Source organism: Filicampus tigris, chromosome 3, assembly GCF_054856515.1.
Source record: "Filicampus tigris isolate MCC_2025a chromosome 3, RoL_Ftig_1.0, whole genome shotgun sequence".
Classification (NCBI taxonomy): domain Eukaryota; kingdom Metazoa; phylum Chordata; class Actinopteri; order Syngnathiformes; family Syngnathidae; genus Filicampus; species Filicampus tigris.
Genome location: NC_141219.1, coordinates 5,741,417 through 5,762,170, shown reverse-complemented (window position 1 = coordinate 5,762,170; position 20,754 = coordinate 5,741,417). Strand labels below are relative to the sequence as shown.

The following is a 20,754-nucleotide window of genomic DNA, read 5'->3' as shown; positions in this document are numbered from 1 at the left end:
ACCGTTTTTTTTTCTTGGACAATGAAAATCCCCATTTCTCTATAGGAAATGAAATCTAATCTATTTCACGATGTGGTTTTATGGCATTTCAGAAAAAGCACAACCACATCAATTCGTTTTTTTTTTGTTTTTTTTTTTGCGAATAGATTGGGATCGGTTCCACAGGGGGGGGGACACGAAGAGAATCAATTGTGAATAGAAAACCACTAACGGGTGGGGGTTCACTGTTCCGTTCATTCACTTTTCATTCCAAAAACATGCATTGTAGGTTAGTTGAAAACACAAAATTGTGCTTCAGAATTTGACCACATAACGTGCATTTTTGACCTCCTTGTTTGCGCCGGGTCTGGTCAGCTGCCGCTCCTTTACACCTTGATACATTGACAGCAAGTTAAGTCGCACACGAAATTACAACAAACTCTCTAGTGGACCTTCCCTTCAAAATAAATGCACATTTACGTTTCAATGCTAATTATAATCCATACAATCCTCACTTTTCTATTTCATGTCATTATATATTACCCGAGTTATATTTAAAAATAAAAAAAAACATTCATCATATTTAAGAGACAATCATATATTCCGAAGTCAGCCGCGTATCTTATCTTTTATTGTGACAGTCATAACCGGAATCCTTCTTGTATGTAAAAAGAGCATGACAATGAACGGCTCCACCTAAACACTTCGCGCCCGCTGACAAGACTGGACGCGGACCTGGGCAAATGCTCCATGTGAGCGGCTACACAACCCAGTCCACTCGGTCTTTTCGTGACATTCACTTTCCATTCCATAAAACGCCTTCAATATAATTACCGTTTTTTTTAATATACGCGAAAGAGGACAACAGGTGGACACGAGCCGAGTCTCCTCTTCCCTAATTTTTTCTTTAAACCTGCTTTGGCTTGTTGGGTGCACTGAATCATCATTTGAGGTGGGGGAGCGCCAGAATCCACGCCGGGTATACTTTCCACCTTTTCTGGGTACTTTTGCTCCTCCCGGCGGAACAGATTTTTCACATTTTCGGTTCTTTTACACCGATTTTTCAGTGATTATACGTGTCAAGGGTCTGCGGAACGACTGGAGGTTGACTGCTGAGTGTAGAACTACCGCAGGTAAGACATTTGAACACTTATGGAACAAGCTAGGCCGTGTGATATTTTATGACGTCACTTTAGGAAACTTTAAAGGATTTGTCATTTTCATATGGTAAGCAAGTGTGTTACTGGGGTGATATGTTTTTTTTTTGTTTGTTTGTTTAGTTTTCGAACCTTTCAGGAATTACATTAGTTGTTTTTTAATCATAAAATTGAAAGCTAATGGTGTGTTTTCCAAGCTGGGGGGGGGGGGGCGGTGCGCGTCAAAATGGAATGGTAGACGCCCCTCAACACTGTTTTTAATCGCCTACATTAATAGTTTAAATTCTAAATAAACTCCAAACTATGTTCACTTTAGAATTTAAATAAATAGCTTGCAAATAGTATTCTTTTGAAAGAATGCACAGCAAGTGCATGGATACTGGCTTCACAACTCATCAAAAGACCACTTTATATATATATTAATAATATAATATAATATTGCTGACTCAATAATACATAGACAATTTTTTTTAAATAAATTTCTCACAAACAACCGTTTAACTTTAGTTGCGCTGTTAGTTCACCTTATGTTGAGCTACTAGCTGTTAGCATCTGATCAGCTGTTTACATCCACAACTGCCAATAACAATGCGGACCTTTCTCCGCATCATCTTGAGAGGTTCGCCACCTTGCTTTGTGCAAGGAACATCACCTGCCTGGACATTTACTGGAAACTTCAATCATTTGAAGTTGTTCTCGTGTCAAGCTGGCATGCTATCTGCTATTATTCATTATGGTAAGAGTACAAAAATATGCAGATGTGTGTGATCAGGTGTGTTTTTCAGCAAATAGCTTTTACTTAGGTTCCACAGGAAAATTTGCAAACAGGGAATCGTGAATTAGCCGGAGTTCACTATATTTACAGCACAGTACTGTATATTAAGGCGCATTATATTGAACAAATTTTCGTACCGAAATTACCATAATTAACAGTGTTGTGACAACAATAGCACATTTCCTTTCTTTGTGGGTACACATTAAAAGGAAGGCATTTGACTTTCATGTAAGTGAGCTCATGGTGTGGTTTCCTCACAGTAACATGAGCGCAATCAAAGGTTTTCAGTCGTCGCTGAAGGTGTGAAATGTCCGCCTCTTTAAAACCTCACAAAAGTTTTGGTTCAGTGAGTATCAAAAGTTTTGCTGCTGCGTTTTCTTTTGCATTTTCGCAATACTTAAATAGCCTCAACCAGGGGTGCTGAAACAAAATAAGAATCCATGGGAATTTACTGAACAAGTTGCATTCGTACCTATGCAGTAATCTCCCACATATTCATTCTTTTCTATTCACAAATTCACCTATTAGTTTTTTCCCCCTGTGGACTCTATCCCCAGGTATTTGCTGAAAAAAAAACAACCATTCCCGTGCTTTCCAAAACACACAAAAATGCCAGAAAGATGGCGGCAAAGACCTATCTAATAGGAAAGTAGTACATTGTTATCATCTGTAAACCATTTATTTTCAAGGGTAATGAGGGTGAAATTTAACAATTTTGTGATCATAGTTTGGTAAATTTACGGGTCAAACTCTTATTATAACCAAGGGTGCACAGAAGTGGTGCACAGGTGCGCTGAAAATATTAAACGCGCACCACAGTCCAAGTGGAAGCCAGAGAAAAGGTGCGCTTTGTTCCTGAACACATTGTCAAATGCAAATAATGCAACGGACGTGTGACTCACCGCCCTTTGTGTTGACTTAATTTAGCATAATGAGAAATAGAAAGCCCCCGGTGGCAATTTAAACCGCCTGACCCCGCCACCTCACGTGTCAGCAGAGGTTGTGTGCGTCTTTGTGATGAAGGCTTCATAATATGCTGGCCTTTGTCCATTCATGTGTTGTGATATTGATTTATTCCCAGCCCCGACAGAAACGTCCGCAGCGTTCCACCTGCTCCTCCGATTTCCTTAGCTCCACACATGGAGCATCGCCATGGTGATAGCAAGAATGCAGCGTACACACACAGCCACGCGCGCACACACACACACACACACGTAGCCCAGGGAGCATTCCAGCCATTTTTTTTTTTTGTTGCAGGGACTTCACCTAGAGCCTCTTTTCGTGTTCATTCCTACGTTTCCTTACATGAAGAACACTTTCAAGTGCTGCGAGTCCCCTTAGGAGCTAAACTCAGGATATGAGAGCTATCGTTTCCAAGCCACAGCGCGTCGCTTGGCTTTTCGGATTGTGTGCGAGGCGCAACAATGCCGGCATCTTATCTCGCACTCGCACAACATTGGCGCTCGGTGCGCATTTCTCACAGTGCAAGCGATAAAAAAAAAAAAAAAATGTAAAAAAAAAAAAGTTTCCGGACCAACATAATTCTTTTGCCACCCGCCCCCATGTGAACGGGCAAGTGCACAAGCATTCTTGAAAGGAAGCGTTTAAAAAAGCTCACCAACTGTAACGATGCAGCGTGCAAGTGGCATTTGCAAAAATCAATGGCTGAGCGGCTACGGTATTGACATGGTGTTTCCATGCAACCTAAAGAAATAATGCATCCTAGAAGACGAAAATTCAATCGTAGGCCTCGTATTTCTGGATGATAATATGGTTTAACGCGGCATTTTTTTGTGATTCGGTGTTCACAAAGCAACATATGTCCAAACTGTCATATTGTTCAGTAAATCTTCTGTATATAACGGGTGGTTGAGGACGCAAGGTAGGGGTGCAGGGAGTATTGAAACAAAACAATTTATGAGCAAAAACAAAACCAACAAAGTCCTCAAAATCAAAGCTTAAAGTAATACAAATACTGGGAAACAAAAACGCTGACCGGGACGACTAACAAACACTTGAGACATTGACACAACTTTGATCCGACAAGGACTGGAAAAAAAAAAAAAGCAGGGAAGTGAATACAGACAAATTGACGAGACCACGGGGAACACCTGGACAAGACACAAAGGGTTGGAGGAAGCTGATTGGCTAACACTAGAGACCGGAATGACAACCTAACGAGACAAAGGAACACAAGGATAACATGCACAGCATGAAATTCAATCCTAACCCAAAACCAACCAGGAACGATCATAACAATGTGTGTGTATGAAAGTGTGTGAATGAGAGAGAGAGAAAATTGTCTAATGGAAAAAAATGATTTGAGATACGAATGTTTTGAGTTATAAGCATGGTCACAGATTAAATTCATCTTGTAGGTCAAGGCACCGCTGTACAATGAAAGCGCGTCATTGTTGTTTGCACTGTTCTAAGCTACATAGCTAGCTTGTTGTTGAACAACGATGGGAGTGATGGGTGTGTGGGTGTCTTTTCGCTCTGCTCTCAAACAATCCAAAGCGGCCGGTGACCTTTGAGCCTCATTCATGCAAGCTGTCAGCCTGTCAGCACAGCTCGGCGGCGGCGAGACAACAAAGAGCGGCTATTGTGTGCCCACTTACTCGACCGCGCTCGTGCGCCCATGCACGGACGAGCGAGCCAATGACGGGAACGTCTCTCACCTCCACCCGGGGGCGGGGCCAGGACGCGGCTAACGGCTGGGCCTGGAAAAATCAGGGCGGGCCTGAATATTTCTCTCACTTCGCACAATCCTTCTGTCGTGACACATCATATATTCAAATAAAATGGCAAACCGAATATATATGAGGTTCAAAATATTTCATAATTTACTAAAAATGTAAAAGTATATATTTTTTCATGGATCTCACTGGGTGGCCACCCAGGCCCACCCGTGGCTCCGCCCCTACCTCCACCCGTGCATTCTCTTCTCGACTCCACGTCACATACTGTATGTGCGCTGTACCAGCCAGGAAATGGAGGTCAGAGTAATGCGACAAGGAAATTCTCAAGCTGTGACAACACAGAAATTGTGTCCTGTTTGGCGCCTTGATGCGATTTTACAAGATGCCGCCTTTGTGTGACACTAAAGTCACTTTTAATATCGCCCTTTTAAAGCAGAAGTCAACCCAAACATATTTTTTTCAAGAATATGTTCCCAGCAGGCCGACTAGTTGAAACACGGCATTCTGAGTAATTTTGCGTTTGTGGAATATAAGTTAAGCAGCAAAATGCCCATGTTTTTAGCCATCTCTGGGGGCGGCCATTTTGTCTTCTGTCGACTGAAAATGACATCACAACTGCTCACAACGACCAATCATGGCTGACCTGTTTTCTGAATCTGAGCCGTGATTGGTCGTTGTGAGCAGTTGTGATGTCACTTTCAGTCGACAGAAGACAAAATGGCCGCCCCCATGGATGGCTAAAAACGAGTGCATTTTGCTGCTTAACTTATATTCCACAAACGCCAAATTAATCAGAATACCGTGTTTCAACTAGTGGGCCTGCTGGGAACATATTCTTGAAAAAAATATGTTTGGGTTGACTTCTGATTTAAGTTAGCAAAAAATGCTTTTTTTTTTTTTTTTTTGAATAACCGGTTAATAACAATTCAATTCAAACGGGAATTAAATATTGTTTTGATGTGGTCCTTTTAAAATATTTTACATACACACTCATTTATTTATTTACAAAGTAAAACCTCGTCTTCGAATGACGTGGCCCTTCTGTTTTCTGTTGTTTTAAAAATCAATTGTGGTTTGTGACCACGAACGTCTGGTGCATTTTTGCCACTGGGTTACAAATTCAGGTGGTTTTGTTGCCCTAAATTGGGTCCCCTCGCTTCTCTTCTGATGCTCTTTTCCGTGACACACATGTAGCGTTACGTCTGCCCTTGTCACGGAGACGAGAGCGCTCGGCTCTACCGCGACATGACTCATACAGAGGCTGACTATGAAGTCGCAAATGCAAAAAGCATTTTTACTGGAAAACACCTTCGCGAAGGTCATTGGCACGCGTCTAGTCACACTCGAACGCAACGCCGGCCATGTTTCGGAATGAGTGTAAAAACGCAGACTGTGTGTTTTTGCAGACACGCATGAGCTGGAAAGTGAAGGGGGGGGGGGTGATTCTTTGGCTGAAAGGGGCACAAACAATAGTGTGTGTCTTTGTGTGTGCTTTGGTCCGCGTGGGGGTGTCTTTGTGTGTGTGCTGTCAAAAACACATGGGTGAGCTCAAAATTTCACTTTTTTTTTTTTTCGATAACACCCTGCAGCTTTAGCCTAAAGTCACTCGACAACATCCGCCGTCAGGACATCTCGGATTCGGGGCAAGTGATGTGAAATGACTGAATAAAAATGGTCTTTTATTTTAAAATGACAATGCATTTAAGTTTCATGTTGCACCGAAAACTGTTTGCATGTCGTTAGTTGAAAAGTAGTGCAATAAAAATGCTGTGTTTTTCCTTCCATGATGAATATTTGACATCAGAGCTGGGCATTTTACTAACATTTCCCGGTCCGTTCCGCCGTCTGTTTGTCCGCCATTTTGTCCGGCCGGACCAAATAATAATCGGCTATAGGCCGGTCCGCCTAGCATTTTAAAGCCTCACCGTGGCCTGACTACATGCGTCTCCTTTTAGGACCCAGAAGCTATCAAAAAGCCAACGGCAAACGGAAGCCTTGCCGCGGAAACAGACGATAGACATTGACGTAAAAAATGGACTTCCGACTATGCTTAGTCCATCTTTTATTTTATTTTTTTCAAGTTTCCCGCCTTTAGTTATTCGCCGACAAAATGGGCGTCCGTCAACGAACGATCCGTCACGTTGGCGAAATACCCGGTTCTGTTATTCCTCATTTTTGTCCATAGTCGTGCAGGCCCAGCAAGTTGTGGCGAGGGACGGACAGCAAAACGCAAACAAGTCACACTGTCTTGATGAAGCACATACGCACAAATCGTTAGTGTGCCCGTTGTATATGGCCACACACGCACGCCCTTCCTCCTGTGCCGTGTGTGTGTCGAACGTGGGAGGCTGCCCATGTACACAGTAGAGCGTTGTGTCACCACGACATTGCTGGCTGTGTGCTTGGGCTGGAGTGACACGAATGTGCTACTTTCCTGTCCTTTACTGTCTCTACTAGAGACAAGCCTCGCCCTCATTGAGGCCAGCTCCAGAGCGACGGAAGACGCCAACGTGAGTCACCAGCAGGAGTCCGTCCGTGTGAGACTGAACCATAGCGGAGGGGGAAAAAAAGCAGTTAGGCAATCGCTTTGTTTGTAGGGACACAGTGAGCAATCGTGCCTTGCTTTTCTCTAATTCATTTGATTGCTTGCTTATCAGTTTCAAATCTCACCTAATTGGGGCCCCGAGTGAAGCGCGCTCCCTCGGGATCATCCATCCATCTTCTGTACTGCTTATCCATGTTCAGTCTTTACATCACATCAATTAGGCCAGCTGCCGTAATACGCCATAACTACGCTGCTCAGATGTACGTGTCACTGACGGCAAGTGATTACGGCGCTGTGGATTTGCTTTTGTCACGGCATCAAACGGATTAGTGTGCGGATGCAAAACTTATTTTTTTCATAATGCAATTAAACCCCGCCACTCAAATGCATTTCAACGGGTGTCATTTGTCATTTTTGCTATTCGCGGGCTGGCCTGGTCCCTATTCACCACGAACTGTAAATATATTGTTTAAAAAATAATAATAATAATAACTTTTCGGTCCCCAGAATGCATTTGCCTGGCTAGTTATGAGGACATTAGTCCTTGTCATACACTCTAAAAACAGATGGGTTAGAAAATACAATTATACAATACAATTTTATTTATATAGCGCATTTCATAACAGCTAGTGCTGTAACAAAGCACTTTACAAACAACACAATAAATAGAACGAAAATAATACATTTGGGGTCAAAAATGGACCACTATTTGGGTCAATTTGACCCACTTTCTTGTGTTGTTTTATACAAAAGAATCCAATTTTGTGTTTTGTTTTGTAGAAAACGATCCATTTTCGGGGGTTGTTTTCGCAGAAAACAACCCAGAGGCTTGGATCAAATTGACCCAAGCAGTGGTCCATTTTTGACCCCAAATTGTGTTATTTTTAACCCAACTGTTTTTTAGAGTGTATGTGTGTTTGTGTTACCACTAGTTAAGTGTGTGTCATATTTTTGTGCGGCACTCACAATACAATCCGTTGAGGTAATTCACAACAATGTGCACTCACCAGTGCCTGTTTATCACCCTCTGGCAGTGGACTTGACTTCTCCGTTTATCAGGTGTGCATTTCAGGATACGTCGCTAATAAACAACAAAACTGACTGCGGTTCCGCTAGTTCCTGTGTGATGATATCAAGCAAGCACAGTTGTGGTTCAGTTTTCCCTCCCAAAAATAATCACGTGCGTCTTCAACAGCACGCCAGGCTGTACGGCAGACTTTTTGTGCTTTTTAAAATGTGACTTTCCGTACCGCAAGATAGTCTGTGATGGTGTAACTTGGGGGGGGGGGGGAAGTGTTTTGTGAGCATGTACGTGTGGTTGATTGGTCATCTTCACATGTTATTAAATGTGTTTTCTTTGAAGGGGGAAGTGAAACACTGAAATGTAACAACCTCTGTTATGTTTTATTCCTACAAAAGTAGATAGATGCCCAGATTAAGAATTAATTGATGATTCGACAACTAATCAACTATGAAATTAATCGACAACTATTTTGCTCATCGATTAATTGTGTACTGACCTTAATAACTTCATTTAATTTCAACCTCTTAACAGTAAATATACTCAGATAGCTGTAGCCCTCCATGAACGCAGACTGATTATCTTATTATTAATCAAAACAGGGCATACATGTTGGAAAAGCTTGAAATAATGTGCCATTTTTGAATATAGGGATGGGTTTGAAAAAATAACATTCATCGATTAATTGGAAAAAAAAATAATCGACATATTAATCGTTTGTTAAAATAACTGTTAGTTGCAGAGATGCTTGTCGGCTTGTTCACATTTCAAAATCCCATGTCAAATTTCCAGCAATTTCAGTTTCCTCCACAAGCCAAAAACTTGAATGTCAGTCTGAATGGTTGTTTGTCTATCACGTGGCCTATGATGGGCTGGCGGACAATCCGGGGTGAACCCCACCTCTGGCCCAAAGAATAGGGACAGGCTTCAGCTGACCTAATGTGAAAAAGCGCTACACAAAATGGATGCCGCTGTAATTCCATTGACGTTTTTCACGGGTCAAGGAGACTCATTACTGCCACCTAAAGAACCAAAGTGGAACTGAATCGCCCCCAAATTAGGACTGCTCCTGTTGACATTTTCTAAGCCTTTCTACTGTTCCTGCTGCATTTCTCTCTGCTTGTATTTCCTGAAACGGCCCGCGTCAGTCCCTTCGCTGTGGTAGAAGAACATAAACCTGCCAGGGGGTTCAAAATAAAAAGGAAATCGTTGGAGCGTGTGTGTGTTCGAGTGGAAGAGTGTTTCCATTGATAAGAGTGCACTGTGTGTGTTTTGAGTGTGAACTCTTATATTCCTCGATAGCGACGTCAAGATAAAACGCAGGGCTCAGGATAAGAATCGTATCGTTAAAAAAACGTTATTCTGTCAAACCAGTGCAGCCTCTAGATAAGGACGCACTGTATTATGTAGGCTGCAGAAGGAATTCCGATTCTTTGTCTGTGTCCTCGCATGTCGCTCGCGAGCTTCACTCCGCGCTGGATTCGACGTTTCTCCTTTTTTGCATTGCAGGTTACACAGATGGAACTTGCCAAGCGTCTGGCGGGACTGTCTATTTTCATCTTTCTCCTCTCTAAAGGTAAAACATCCTCACTCTTTTTCAGCGATGTGCAGTAACCAAGTACAAAATACTTTGTTACCCTAAGTACATTTTTCAGGTGTCTAATTGAGTACGGTGTTTATTTATCCGATTTTTTTATTTGCAATACCTCCCTACATTTGAAAACCAAAATCTGTACTTTCGAGTCCTTACTTTTGTCAACAAAGGCTTGTCACTTATTGAACCTCAACGGATGACGACATGGCGTAGAAAAGCAACAAGTAGAGAAAGGTGAAGTCAACAGTCGTTTGATTGATTGGAATCTTGCGGTTTGATACGGTGAACAACAACAGGTGCAGCAGCAACATGGAGGAACATGAACCAGGGAGCATGAACAAAAACAGCAACAGATTCGGAGAAACTAGATAATCCCGATTCATGGCCCTTATTTAACCCTTGTTGTCGGCTAGAGAGTGATTGGTGGCTGGTCTCCTAAATTAAAAAAAAAAAAAAAAAAAATCTCTGTCTAATATGAACAAAAGCACACATTGTTATTTTGATGCGGTAATGTTGACTTGCTGTTAACACGTCATATGATTTGTTTCTTCTCAGTATGAACACGTCGTAAGTTAATAAAAGAGGAAAACTACAAATTTATTTTGGATTATGCCATGTTTTTAAAAGCGGCATTGTATGTACAGTACAAATTTATTTGGACTTTTTACTATTTTTAAACGCATTTCAGAGTCTGCACTTTTTTTCAGTTTTACTCAAAAGTGCCGGAATTGAATCAGTACTTTACCAGATTATTATTTTTTTGTACACAAACATCTTTACTTCTATTTTAATAGCGCACATGAATATTTTAATAGCGCACATGCATCTGTGAACTTTTGTTTGATGTGAACTTTGACATTCAGTGTCATGTCTCCACGTAGTATCATGCGACCGAGACTTGCACTTTTGTGGCATCTGGCGGCATGGCGAGCATCCGCTGAGCCTAAGCTTCAACATCTCACTCGGGTGTGGTGAGATCAGCATAGAGGCCGATGAACGCTCCCTGGCCGTCAGCGGGCAAATCGCAGCGCGGTGCAGGCGCTCCGGCACGCACCAGCTCGGCCGCCAGGCGCCCGACTCGGACGGGGAGACTCCCTTCTGCTTGTACTGGGAGCCGCTGCAGGACCAGTTGAGGTTGCAGGTAACCGGCGGGGCTGGAGATGACTTCATTTTCACAATCACAGTTGTTTATGTGACATGCATCATTTTGCTCAGTTCCGGTATTTAGTCTGACCAAGAGTGCTATAATATTACCGTATTTTCCGGACTATAAGTCGCAGGGTTTTTTTTTTGCATAGTTTGGCCGGGGGTGCGATTTATATTATGGAGCGACTTATGTGTGAAATTATGAACACATTATATTGTATTTCTTTCCTTTTCAACGGCAGTAAACAATACACCAAATAACCACAAGAGGGCGTTCTAATGCTGCATATAAACCTGCATTACATATTGAATTTACAACGGGCATGTATAGTGTATATCTTATTATAATCCACATAAAGAAACATAAAGATAAATCCTATTAAAATGCATGAATAATTTAAACGGTTAAAATCTAACATTTTGATAAATAAGTAATTAAAATAGTATGATCAATACAATTTGACTGTGTATCAATATACATCTATACAAAATAGTGTACTGTTGCTTTAAGACACTGGCTGGGGTCTTGCATCAGCCACACATACAAAAGAACAAAGAGATAATTACGACCGAATACATAAATAGTATTGGAGACTTAGAAACTTTCTACACGGTCGGGGATAAATAAACGACTTATTTAATCGATCTACAACCGTTTTGGTGAGTTTAAAGTTATCATACCGTAACTTTCTTGTATGCTACATGTGTGAATGTTAGCTAAATGTTACCATCGTAGCTGGGTGGAAATGATGTGTACTAAGACCACAATTAATTTCCTCCAAAAATGCGACTTATACTCCAGTGCGACTTATATATGTTCCTTTGGTTTATTTACCCATTAAATGATTTGTACTGTATGTAAAATGTTTACTAATATTTGTGATTTTTTTATGTAGAATAAATTATTTGGGTTAATTTATTTGTTGAAAATTATAAAGTATACATTTTCATCAACCAATCATTGATTTTGCGTAATTAGTAAAAAAAAAAAAGTCAGAATAATTCTGTGATCAGTCAATTCATTCATTTCAAATAATAAATTAAACATTTGAAATATCAACCATTTTACTAATACTATGCATTTAATTAGAATTTGTGTTTTAGTATTAAACATTTTGAAAATTTACATTCATCCTTAAACGCTTTATTTTTACCTCCTGTATGAATGGCATAGGCCACTGTCTTGATTTGTATTATTTTATACATTTGTTGTACCGTTGAATTTTTTTTTTTTTTTTAAATCACCCTTTTCATTTTGTTTTAAAAAACACCTCCTATGTTAAGAGAACGTTGGTGTACTCTCTAGTCATATTCGTTTTCAGTTACCAATGCTATAAAACTGACCATGTCAACAAAGTCATGACAATAATCTCGATTTTTGCCTCCCACACACCCCACACATGGTTGCCAGTCCGATAAAAGTACGTACTTGTCTGAACCGGTCCATGGCGCAACGAAGGTTGGGGAGCCTGGGGACCACTGCTGTAGTCTACGCACAGTGCTGTTTTTTTTGTTTTGTTTTTTTAATGAAAACATATTTACCAGCTGTGCAGTGAGATTTAGCTAATAAGAAGCAGGCTGTTGCCTCCATTCCTCAATATAGTGAAGGATTCAATGTGCAATTATGCGTACATATTCGAAAACTCAGTTTCAAACCGCAGGGTTCATCTGTCTTGTTTTGTTTTCTGTTCTATTGCGTGTAAGTGAAATGAGCGCATGACTCATTCCACAATGTTTTTTTGTTTTTTTTTTTCTTTTTTAAACAATCAACTTATTGTTGTCAGTAACAACATCCAGAGGCCTGATGAACAAAAACTACAAAGGCCTCATCGGAAAATGCAAACCACGCAAAAATCAGAAGCCTCAGAAATGGAAGCGCACTCACTGAAGTTGTTGTTGCTTAGGTGGGAGTGAGGAATTTCACCCTCTGCTGGCCCAGCGGCATGCCCGACACCTGTTGCACGTACCTGTCGTACGGCTCCAAAGCGCCCGAGGCCGCCTACGGCATCGCCGACGGGATGATCGAGGATGACGTCACCACCCGTAAAACCCTGACGGCCTACAGGTTTGACGGGAGCCCTGTCAAATGCGGTGAGATGATCGAGGCCCCGTGTTGCTTGTCGATCGTCATTCAAACCTTTACTGTTGCATTTTTTGACAGTCTTATTTTTGTGTTTTTTGTAGCCACCTTCTGTCCCAAGCAGAGCCGCGGAGACGCCCATGTCAACCTGTAATTTCCTCCCTCCATTTTCCTTTAATGTGCCTTTGAATTTTAAGTTAACAAGGCAGCAATTTTATGTCAAAACACTCCCCTGTGTGATTTGTTTTAATAGGTATGCATTTGGAAGTCTGTGATAAAAAAAAAATAGCAAAAATAACCTGGCCAGTAGTGATAAAAGCTTGGGAAAAATCACAGTTTGCAGCTGAAATGACAGTGTTGTTTGCGTGTATGTGACTAGGACTGACCAGGCTTCTGCGGAGCCCCTCTGTGCCCTCAGCTTGGAGGTGGAGCTCAAGGATGACTTCAGAGGCATGAATATCAACTCGCCTGTGAGTCAAACACAAAAAAGTCAACTTCGAATTTGACGCATCCGAGGGTGTGAAGCCAGAAAATACAGGCTGCTCTCTCTCATACCATGGGCAGATATTATACAGCTCTCAGGCTTTAGTATAGCGCCACCTGGTGATTAAAATGAAATTATAGGCTGCAAGTTAGCCTCATGGCAAATCTTTAAGAAAATGGAAGCTGACCTTTTGTACAAAATTTGTGTCAGCATCTTGTTTTACGTGGCATGTGGAAAACCAAATGATAAAATACAATTCACTGTTATTTTTTTATTAGAACCAAGTTGAAGTCCACCTTGATTCTCATAAATGTTTATTGAAAGAAGCAAAGTTGTCATCATATTTAAAAAATATATATTTTTTTATATCATTATTTTGAACTAAAACTCCATATATGGGTACTGTAGAAGTTGTATTTTTATCTTTTCATTTTTATTATTTGTAATTATAAAATATTTATTTCAACTATTTTGTTCATTAATCTTTATTTTCATTTTTAATAAAATCATGTTTTTTATTTATTTTTTTTATTTTAACATTTTTAACAATAAGTAATAGTTTTTTGTCTTTATTTTCTATTTAAATTCAGTCAAACTTTTTTTTAATTTGACCTCCATCTTCATTTTGACATTTGATGTTCTTTTTTTTTTTCTTTTTTTTTTTTTTTACTTTAGGTAAAGGCATATTTGAAAAGATGTTATTTTCACCTGTATTAATCATATTTCTTTATTGTCTTCCAGCATGTGGAAGGCATTGCCCCAGAGTCCGCCACCACCATCCACCTTCCCCCGGCTCTGAAGCAAGCTGCAAAGAACAGCAGCAAAGTGGTCTACACCTTCTTCAAAAACAACTCCGTGTTCCAGGTGAACCCCGGCGATAAAATATGAAATTGCGTACATCAGTACAGTCCATAACATGGCGCTGCTGTGGCATGTGTGCGCCTTTCAGGAGGGTCTGAAGGAGGTCAGGGTTCTTGACGATGTGGTGGAAATCGCCATGGAGAACGAAGTCATCCAGAACCTGTCTGAGCCAATCAGGATTGGCTTCCATCATGATGTCATCCCTGTAGGTTTGCTACACAATAACAAACATGGTTTCAACATTATATCTTTTTTTTTAATCTCCTCATGACAACAGATTTTGTTGACATATTCAGTAGAGTCTGCATACTTGAATGTTAATAAAAAATAATAAGAGCTTTTTTCCACCTTCATTCCAGAAAAGACATTCAAGGACATGCGTCTCGTGGGACACTAAGAAAGGTGGGGGATTAAATGAAATGTTTTCACTTCAGAAGTTAACTTAACATGTGACATGTGATACCATCATGTGTTGCAATAGCTAAATGTTTTCAACAAATTGACACTAGCACTATTAACTATTAATTCATTAGTTTTTTCTGGCCCAAATAGAATTTATGTCATGATAATTTTACAAGTGATATTTTGTATTTAATGGTGATTTCTATTTGATAAATTTTATTTATGATTTTTTTTGCAAATATTTTCCAATGAAAAAAAATCTTCCAAAACTTGCAGACAGGCTTTTTTCCATTGTTTTTCAGATTTAAAAAAAAAAAAAAAAAAAGTAACAAAACGCATTTATTTCCAAGCTACAGTATACACTTTGTTAATAAAAACTTTTCAGATAAAAGTACGAATAAACAAAGCTCACAAAAATTATATATTCATGTTTTGTGTTCTTTTTTCAGTTTAAATTAAATAACACACACACTGTTTGAAGATGGGTGCTTTTTTTTTGTTTGTTTTTTTGAGAAATACAAAACTCAAAATTTGGACATACATGCTTTTATGTTGTTGTTTTTTGTAGAAATAAATAAACTAAAATAAACTGAGTAAACAAACGCCACCCCTCCTCCACTATATGAGGAAATACTGCGTGTTTATTACTCATTGTGTCCCCTTGACTGATGCAGAGAATGTCTGTGCGTTTTGTGCATACGTGTAGATCCGATGAAGGTGAAGTGGTCGGCGGAGGGTTGCAAGACGCAGCAGGGAGGAGCGAAGCGCACCGAATGCCTCTGCGACCACCTGACCTACTTCACAGTGCTGGTGGTGAGACATGCACATACGTGGACTGTATGCATAAATAAACATGCTTTGGGCCTACTTGCAGTACTGAGAGACCCTTCTGCTTCCAACAACAGCAGCTGGAGCCTCGCCCAGTGCGCCACCTGTTGGCTCTGACTGCCATTACATCTCTTGGCTGCGCCGTGTCTTTCATCAGTGGCATCGCTCTCATCGCCTTCCTCTGCAGGAGGTCGTTTTTTGCTACGGGATGTTCAAAGTGGTGTGCGAGTCCGGGGGAAAAAAAAAAAATGAAGCAACCAGATCTACTTTTCATCCTCAACAGGCGGGGGAAGGATCCGTCCACACCCATCCACCTGGGCCTGGCCGTGTCCCTCACCTTTCTCAACCTGCTCTTCTTCTTCACCGGGGTCCTGGCCAATGCGGGGGGGCAGGACCTGTGCGTCCTGGTGGGCGCGGGCCTTCATTACGCCCTGCTCAGCGCCTTCTCCTGGATGGGCATTGAAGTGTTTCACACCTTCTGGCTGGTCTACGTGGTCTTCAGACCCTCGCCAAACCTCTGTGTGTGGAACCTGCTCGGCTTCGGTGAGCGCGTCCGTGCCCGCTTGCCTCAAAGGGTTGTTGGGGAGAAAAAAAAAAAAAAACGGTTCGAGTGATATTTTAAACGCTCCCTAATCACATTTCAGTCCTGCCTGCCATTCCCGTCGTTATCCTGGCCGGGGTCGGTGACATCTACGGCCTGAGGGAGGTGGCGTCAAGCGACGACAAAGCCAACCCGTTCCTGATGTAAGCCTTCATTCAAAAATATCACATGTACATCGAGTGGTGCCTTGGATACAAATAACGCAAATATTTTTTTCCAGAGTGTTTTCAGATGCAAGCCATCGTTCGGATTTTGGGCTTTGACTTGTAAGCGCAAATTCAAGATGTGAGCGTTGCATAGTGGCAGAATACAGTACTCGACTCACATCACCGTAAACAGCAGTTTGGCAGAGAGTGAACAGTTATGAAAAAAGAGGCTTCAAGCTGCTTAGTGTCACTTCCAGTGGAAGTTCGCTGTCAAACTAACCATAAAACAGAGAAAATGACGCGTTGTCCATTTAGAACACGCAAATAACTTTGCCTTAGGCACATTTCAAATCACATATGAACATTCTTAACTGTCATAGAAGTGTAAAAACAATCTTGTTCTTAAACATTTATGATGCAGGCGTAAGGCAAAGATTAGCCTTCACACATCATTTTTCTTACGGGTTATACAAACGTAAAAAGACGTTGACTCTGTATAAGACGTAAAAGCAGCAAACCTTAAGCTTAAAGGGAAACGTCGTAACGGGGCGGAGGCCGACAATTTTTATGAATATGGCCGGGGGGTCGCGGACGGGCAAAAAAGGGTCAAGTGCACAGCTCTGCAGAAGAGGATTGGTGGTATCGGAAATGAATGTGTAGCTAGGGCGTCAAGAGATCGTCTTGTCCTTCGTGGGCTTCCATCAACCCTTCTTGTGCTTCCAGGTGCTGGATGAAGCTCAACCCCGAGGCCTTGCTGGCTCACCACCTCACCAACACCACCGTGCTGGCCTTGCTGGTGTCGGCGGGCCTGGTGATGCTTCTCCTGGTCTACCGGGAGATTCGCACCCGGGACGAATGGCGCAAGAACCGCGTGGCCTTCCTCAGCATCTGGGGCCTCAGCTGTCTCTTCGGCACCACCTGGGGCCTCTCCTTCCTCGACTTTGGGCCTTTCTCGGACGTGACCCTCTTCCTCTCCTGCATCCTCAATTCCTTCCAAGGTATTTCACCAAAGGGGCGCTACTGTATTTGTTCACGCTTTTCACGGGAGCTCCGACTAAATATAGTCAGCCATGAGTGTTCATTGTCGCTCAAGGGGAGCGGCAGGCTATTGTATCAGTGTGGGAACGTCCCGATGAGAGCGCGTAATCGAGACTCGCGTTGTCGTTGGCGCCTGGCAGAAGAAAGGCGACTTCCTCTCACGTGCTTTGCTGCACTCAAGCATAGCGTTGGGTGCTTTCTAAATGGTGATATGATTCTGCGTCCTGCACCACTGAGTAAGCACATCCATCATGATGAGACCCACTAAAAAAGTCTCGCGCTGGAAAAGAAACAGGAGGTTAGCCATTTTGGTTTGAAGCAGCCATTTTAGGGTCCTTTTGGCCAGAATTTTAAATTTGCCAGATAACGCTGCAAGTTTTGAAAATTCAAACCCTAAATACAGTTTTGCTTACCAACGTGAAATTTTGTAGGCATCTCTGTCATGAGTAGACCTCTCAGGAAACAATGATAAAAAAAAGACACAAGCGGTCAGCCATTTTGGTTTGAAGTGGACATTTTAGGTTAATTTTGGACAGACTCAAAAATAAGCTTGATAACGCCACTCAGCATGTTTTCAAAATCGGATCCCCGAAGCTAGTTTAACTTGGCATCATGAAACGTGGTAGGCATTTCTATCATGAAAGACCCACAAAAAGTACCACGCCCAAAAAGGCACAGGTCAGCCATTTTGATTTGAAGCGGCCATTTCAGGTTCATTTTGGCCTGACTCAAACATTAGAATGTTCCCAGAATGTTTCACTTAGCAACTGGAAATTTGGTAGGCATATCGAGCATGAGAAGACCCACGAAAAAAGTTTCAAGAGGTCATCACCGAAAAGACAAAGTGGGTCAGCCGTTGTGGTTTTAAAGCAGCCGTTTTAGTGTTTTTTTTTAGCGATCCGTCCTGTGTGTTGTCTGCAGGCTTCCTGCTGATGCTGAGGTTTTTCATGCTGGACTGGATGCGCAAGCACGCGGTGAGGATCAAAGAGTCGCCTGCCAAGGTTTGTCGGGTGCCTGCATCGCCGTCCACCATCAGTCAGGAACCTCTGGAGCCGCTTTGTCCGAGTTCTTGACGCCTCCCCCGCTGTACTTATACACAATCATCACTCAGGTAAATAACGCCTCCACACCGGCCCGGAGCCTGGATGTCACCCTTCCTTAGAACACCTAGACTGGCTCTAGTTGTAGATTTTTTTTTTTTTTTTTTTTTTTACTTCAAGCTGGAAACTAAGTATTAAGCTTTATTTCCAGACAGACGAAATATTACTGCACTGATATTTCCTATTGACTGTTTGGTGAACTAGAAACCATTTCTGCTTTGGACCTTAGCTAAGCTTTTATTTTTGTATTTTTATTATTTTTTTAATTGTGTACAGTTTTAAAGTAGCACTTTAGATGTTCTGTTTTCGTATGACATCCTTCTGTGGCAATTGCTGCTTTGCTCAGTTGTCAACTTTTCCCGCGTGAAATCTACACACTGGCCAACAAGTACATATGTACTTTATGTCATTTTTTTTTTTCTTCTGAAACACAATGTTTGTTTTGTCTCACAATCTGGAGATACTACACATGCTTTCCTGTTGGATAGAAAGTACTGTGTTCCCTCATATAGTGGCTGGAGATGATATATGTGGAGAAGCCCCGGCATTAATTGGGTGGAGGCCTTTAATTTCATTCTGGACAGCATCCATTACAAAAGCCCCATTTGAAAGACCATAGTAAGAAATTGACATTTAGAAGTCCTCGTCAACTTCAGCTTTACAGATGCCATGTCTGCTCTGCAGTTTGTTGTGTTTAAGACCGCCGGCATCAGATGCTAGTGTGAAGGTAGTAGTCGTCTTGTGTTTATTGGCGTCGCCACAATTGTCTACTTGAGTTACGGTGTCTTTTGCAACAGAGGTCCCTCTTTGAGGAAATAAGGGAGGTGGGCACAAAAGTTGACGTTTCCATTAAAAGGGAGGTAAATGATGTGAATTATTAAATGTTTGCCTCCTTATGATTCATTCATGATGATTACGATGGCACAAAAGGGAGAACTACTGTTTTGAAAGAATGATGCTCATGCCCCAAAAATGGAGCAAAGACTTTGAGAGTACATCTTGTCCAAATATGCAGACAAACAAGTGTTTTCACATGACACGTTACATAACAGACAGAGTTTGTTTAAGCCATCTGCTTTGAATTCACACTCTTGTTAAAATCATTGCTTTGGTACACCCAAAATGTGAATTTAGTCATTTTTTGGCCTAAATAATTAAAAAAAAAATATGTGCAAAAAAAGAATAAGAATAAGCCCAGCAAAAGAAATGTTTATGTTGTATGTTTTTAAAGTATTTCTGTCTCTCACTCTCTCGCTCTCTATGAACCACCTATGAAAAGTGACATAACAATGGGTTTATGTTGAAATGTCTTGTTTGGACAAGTGACACATTGAAGTGTGTTTTTGAGTCAAATCCTGATTTTTACATTGAATTTAATGTGACCCACCAGCAACTAAGTGAATTCTTAGCCACTGTGACGTTTGCACTTTTTGTTTCTGTATTCTCCACTGTATTCTTATTCAGGCTGTTGTGTATATTTTTGTTGTTGTTGGATGTACAGTAAATGGAGTCTAAAAATGAATAGTTTTGATTATTAAAACACACCCATGAAAGTGCAACGTTTGTCAAATCTTTTTCCTATGAAGCAAAAACGTTGCTCTTGCTTCCTGGAATTGTCACTGACTTTGCTGACTTGACAGCAACCTCCTAGCAAACATAAGTCTTATGTTATTTTGACCCTCCACTTTATCTACTGTCAACTATAGGGGACATGCTGTGATAAAATTAACCCCTAACTTCAGGAGCACACACACAAGATGGCTGCCGAGGCCTCCAAGTAACCTGAATGTGACCTGAAGAGCAACTCTGTCCTCTCAGTCCTGGACTTGATAAGTGGATGCCAACACAATCTTTTGCACTGCCTGTGACACTTTGCACCAGCGTTATAATTACTATGACTGCCAGCACTTGGCACCCTTGACCATTGCGGGACCCCTCTAATTATTTGCCTTTTCTTCACATGTATACAATGTATTCATTCAGTCAGTCGGTAAACGTATATTTTTTAAACATGCGGACACGCAGTTCCACTATACATACACATGCAGACATCTTTAGAAGGTCAAGCATAACAGGCATCAATAGGATTCTTGGCTTGTTTTTGACTGGCAGAGTTCATTCTTACCAGTTTGACCTCCTCAGCTACACCAAAACATTACGAGGATCTCATATTTTATGCTGCGTACCAAAATAATATTATAATTTTAATACAATTTGTAATATGACTTTCTTAAAATAGTTTCAATTATATTATTTTTGTATTATATTTTGAACATTTGCTTGAGCGTTTTATTTGTG

At 41.2% G+C, this 20,754-nt stretch overlaps 1 protein-coding gene across 2 annotated transcripts; it reads left to right on the top strand.

The window, feature by feature from the left end:
- Positions 1–692: 692 nt before the first annotated feature.
- adgrg1 (adhesion G protein-coupled receptor G1) lies at positions 693–20,015 on the top strand. 2 transcript variants are annotated; one of them, XM_086026437.1, is made up of 16 exons: positions 693–931; positions 1,047–1,112; positions 9,686–9,752; positions 10,652–10,911; positions 12,821–13,007; positions 13,101–13,146; positions 13,376–13,466; positions 14,222–14,344; positions 14,430–14,546; positions 14,701–14,743; positions 15,450–15,556; positions 15,649–15,761; positions 15,855–16,114; positions 16,216–16,315; positions 17,042–17,316; positions 18,278–20,015. In XM_086026437.1, exons 3-16 carry the CDS (start codon positions 9,695–9,697, stop codon positions 18,427–18,429), a joined length of 1,932 nt encoding a protein of 643 aa, XP_085882563.1. In that variant the 5' UTR covers positions 693–931; positions 1,047–1,112; positions 9,686–9,694; the 3' UTR covers positions 18,430–20,015. The 2 variants fall into 2 exon arrangements, with proteins under 2 accessions (XP_085882563.1, XP_085882561.1); XM_086026435.1 differs by having other exon boundaries at positions 693–958.
- The last annotated feature ends 739 nt before the right edge of the window (positions 20,016–20,754 follow it).

Excerpts from the sequence above, each read along its gene's own strand:
- adgrg1 (XM_086026437.1), top strand. The coding sequence starts at position 9,695 with ATGGAACTTGCCAAGCGTCTGGCGGGACTGTCTATTTTCATCTTTCTC. Across the intron at positions 14,345-14,429 it reads AAAACAACTCCGTGTTCCAG|GAGGGTCTGAAGGAGGTCAG; the intron begins GTGAACCCCGGC and ends TGCGCCTTTCAG. Across the intron at positions 15,762-15,854 it reads ATCGCCTTCCTCTGCAGGAG|GCGGGGGAAGGATCCGTCCA; the intron begins GTCGTTTTTTGC and ends CATCCTCAACAG.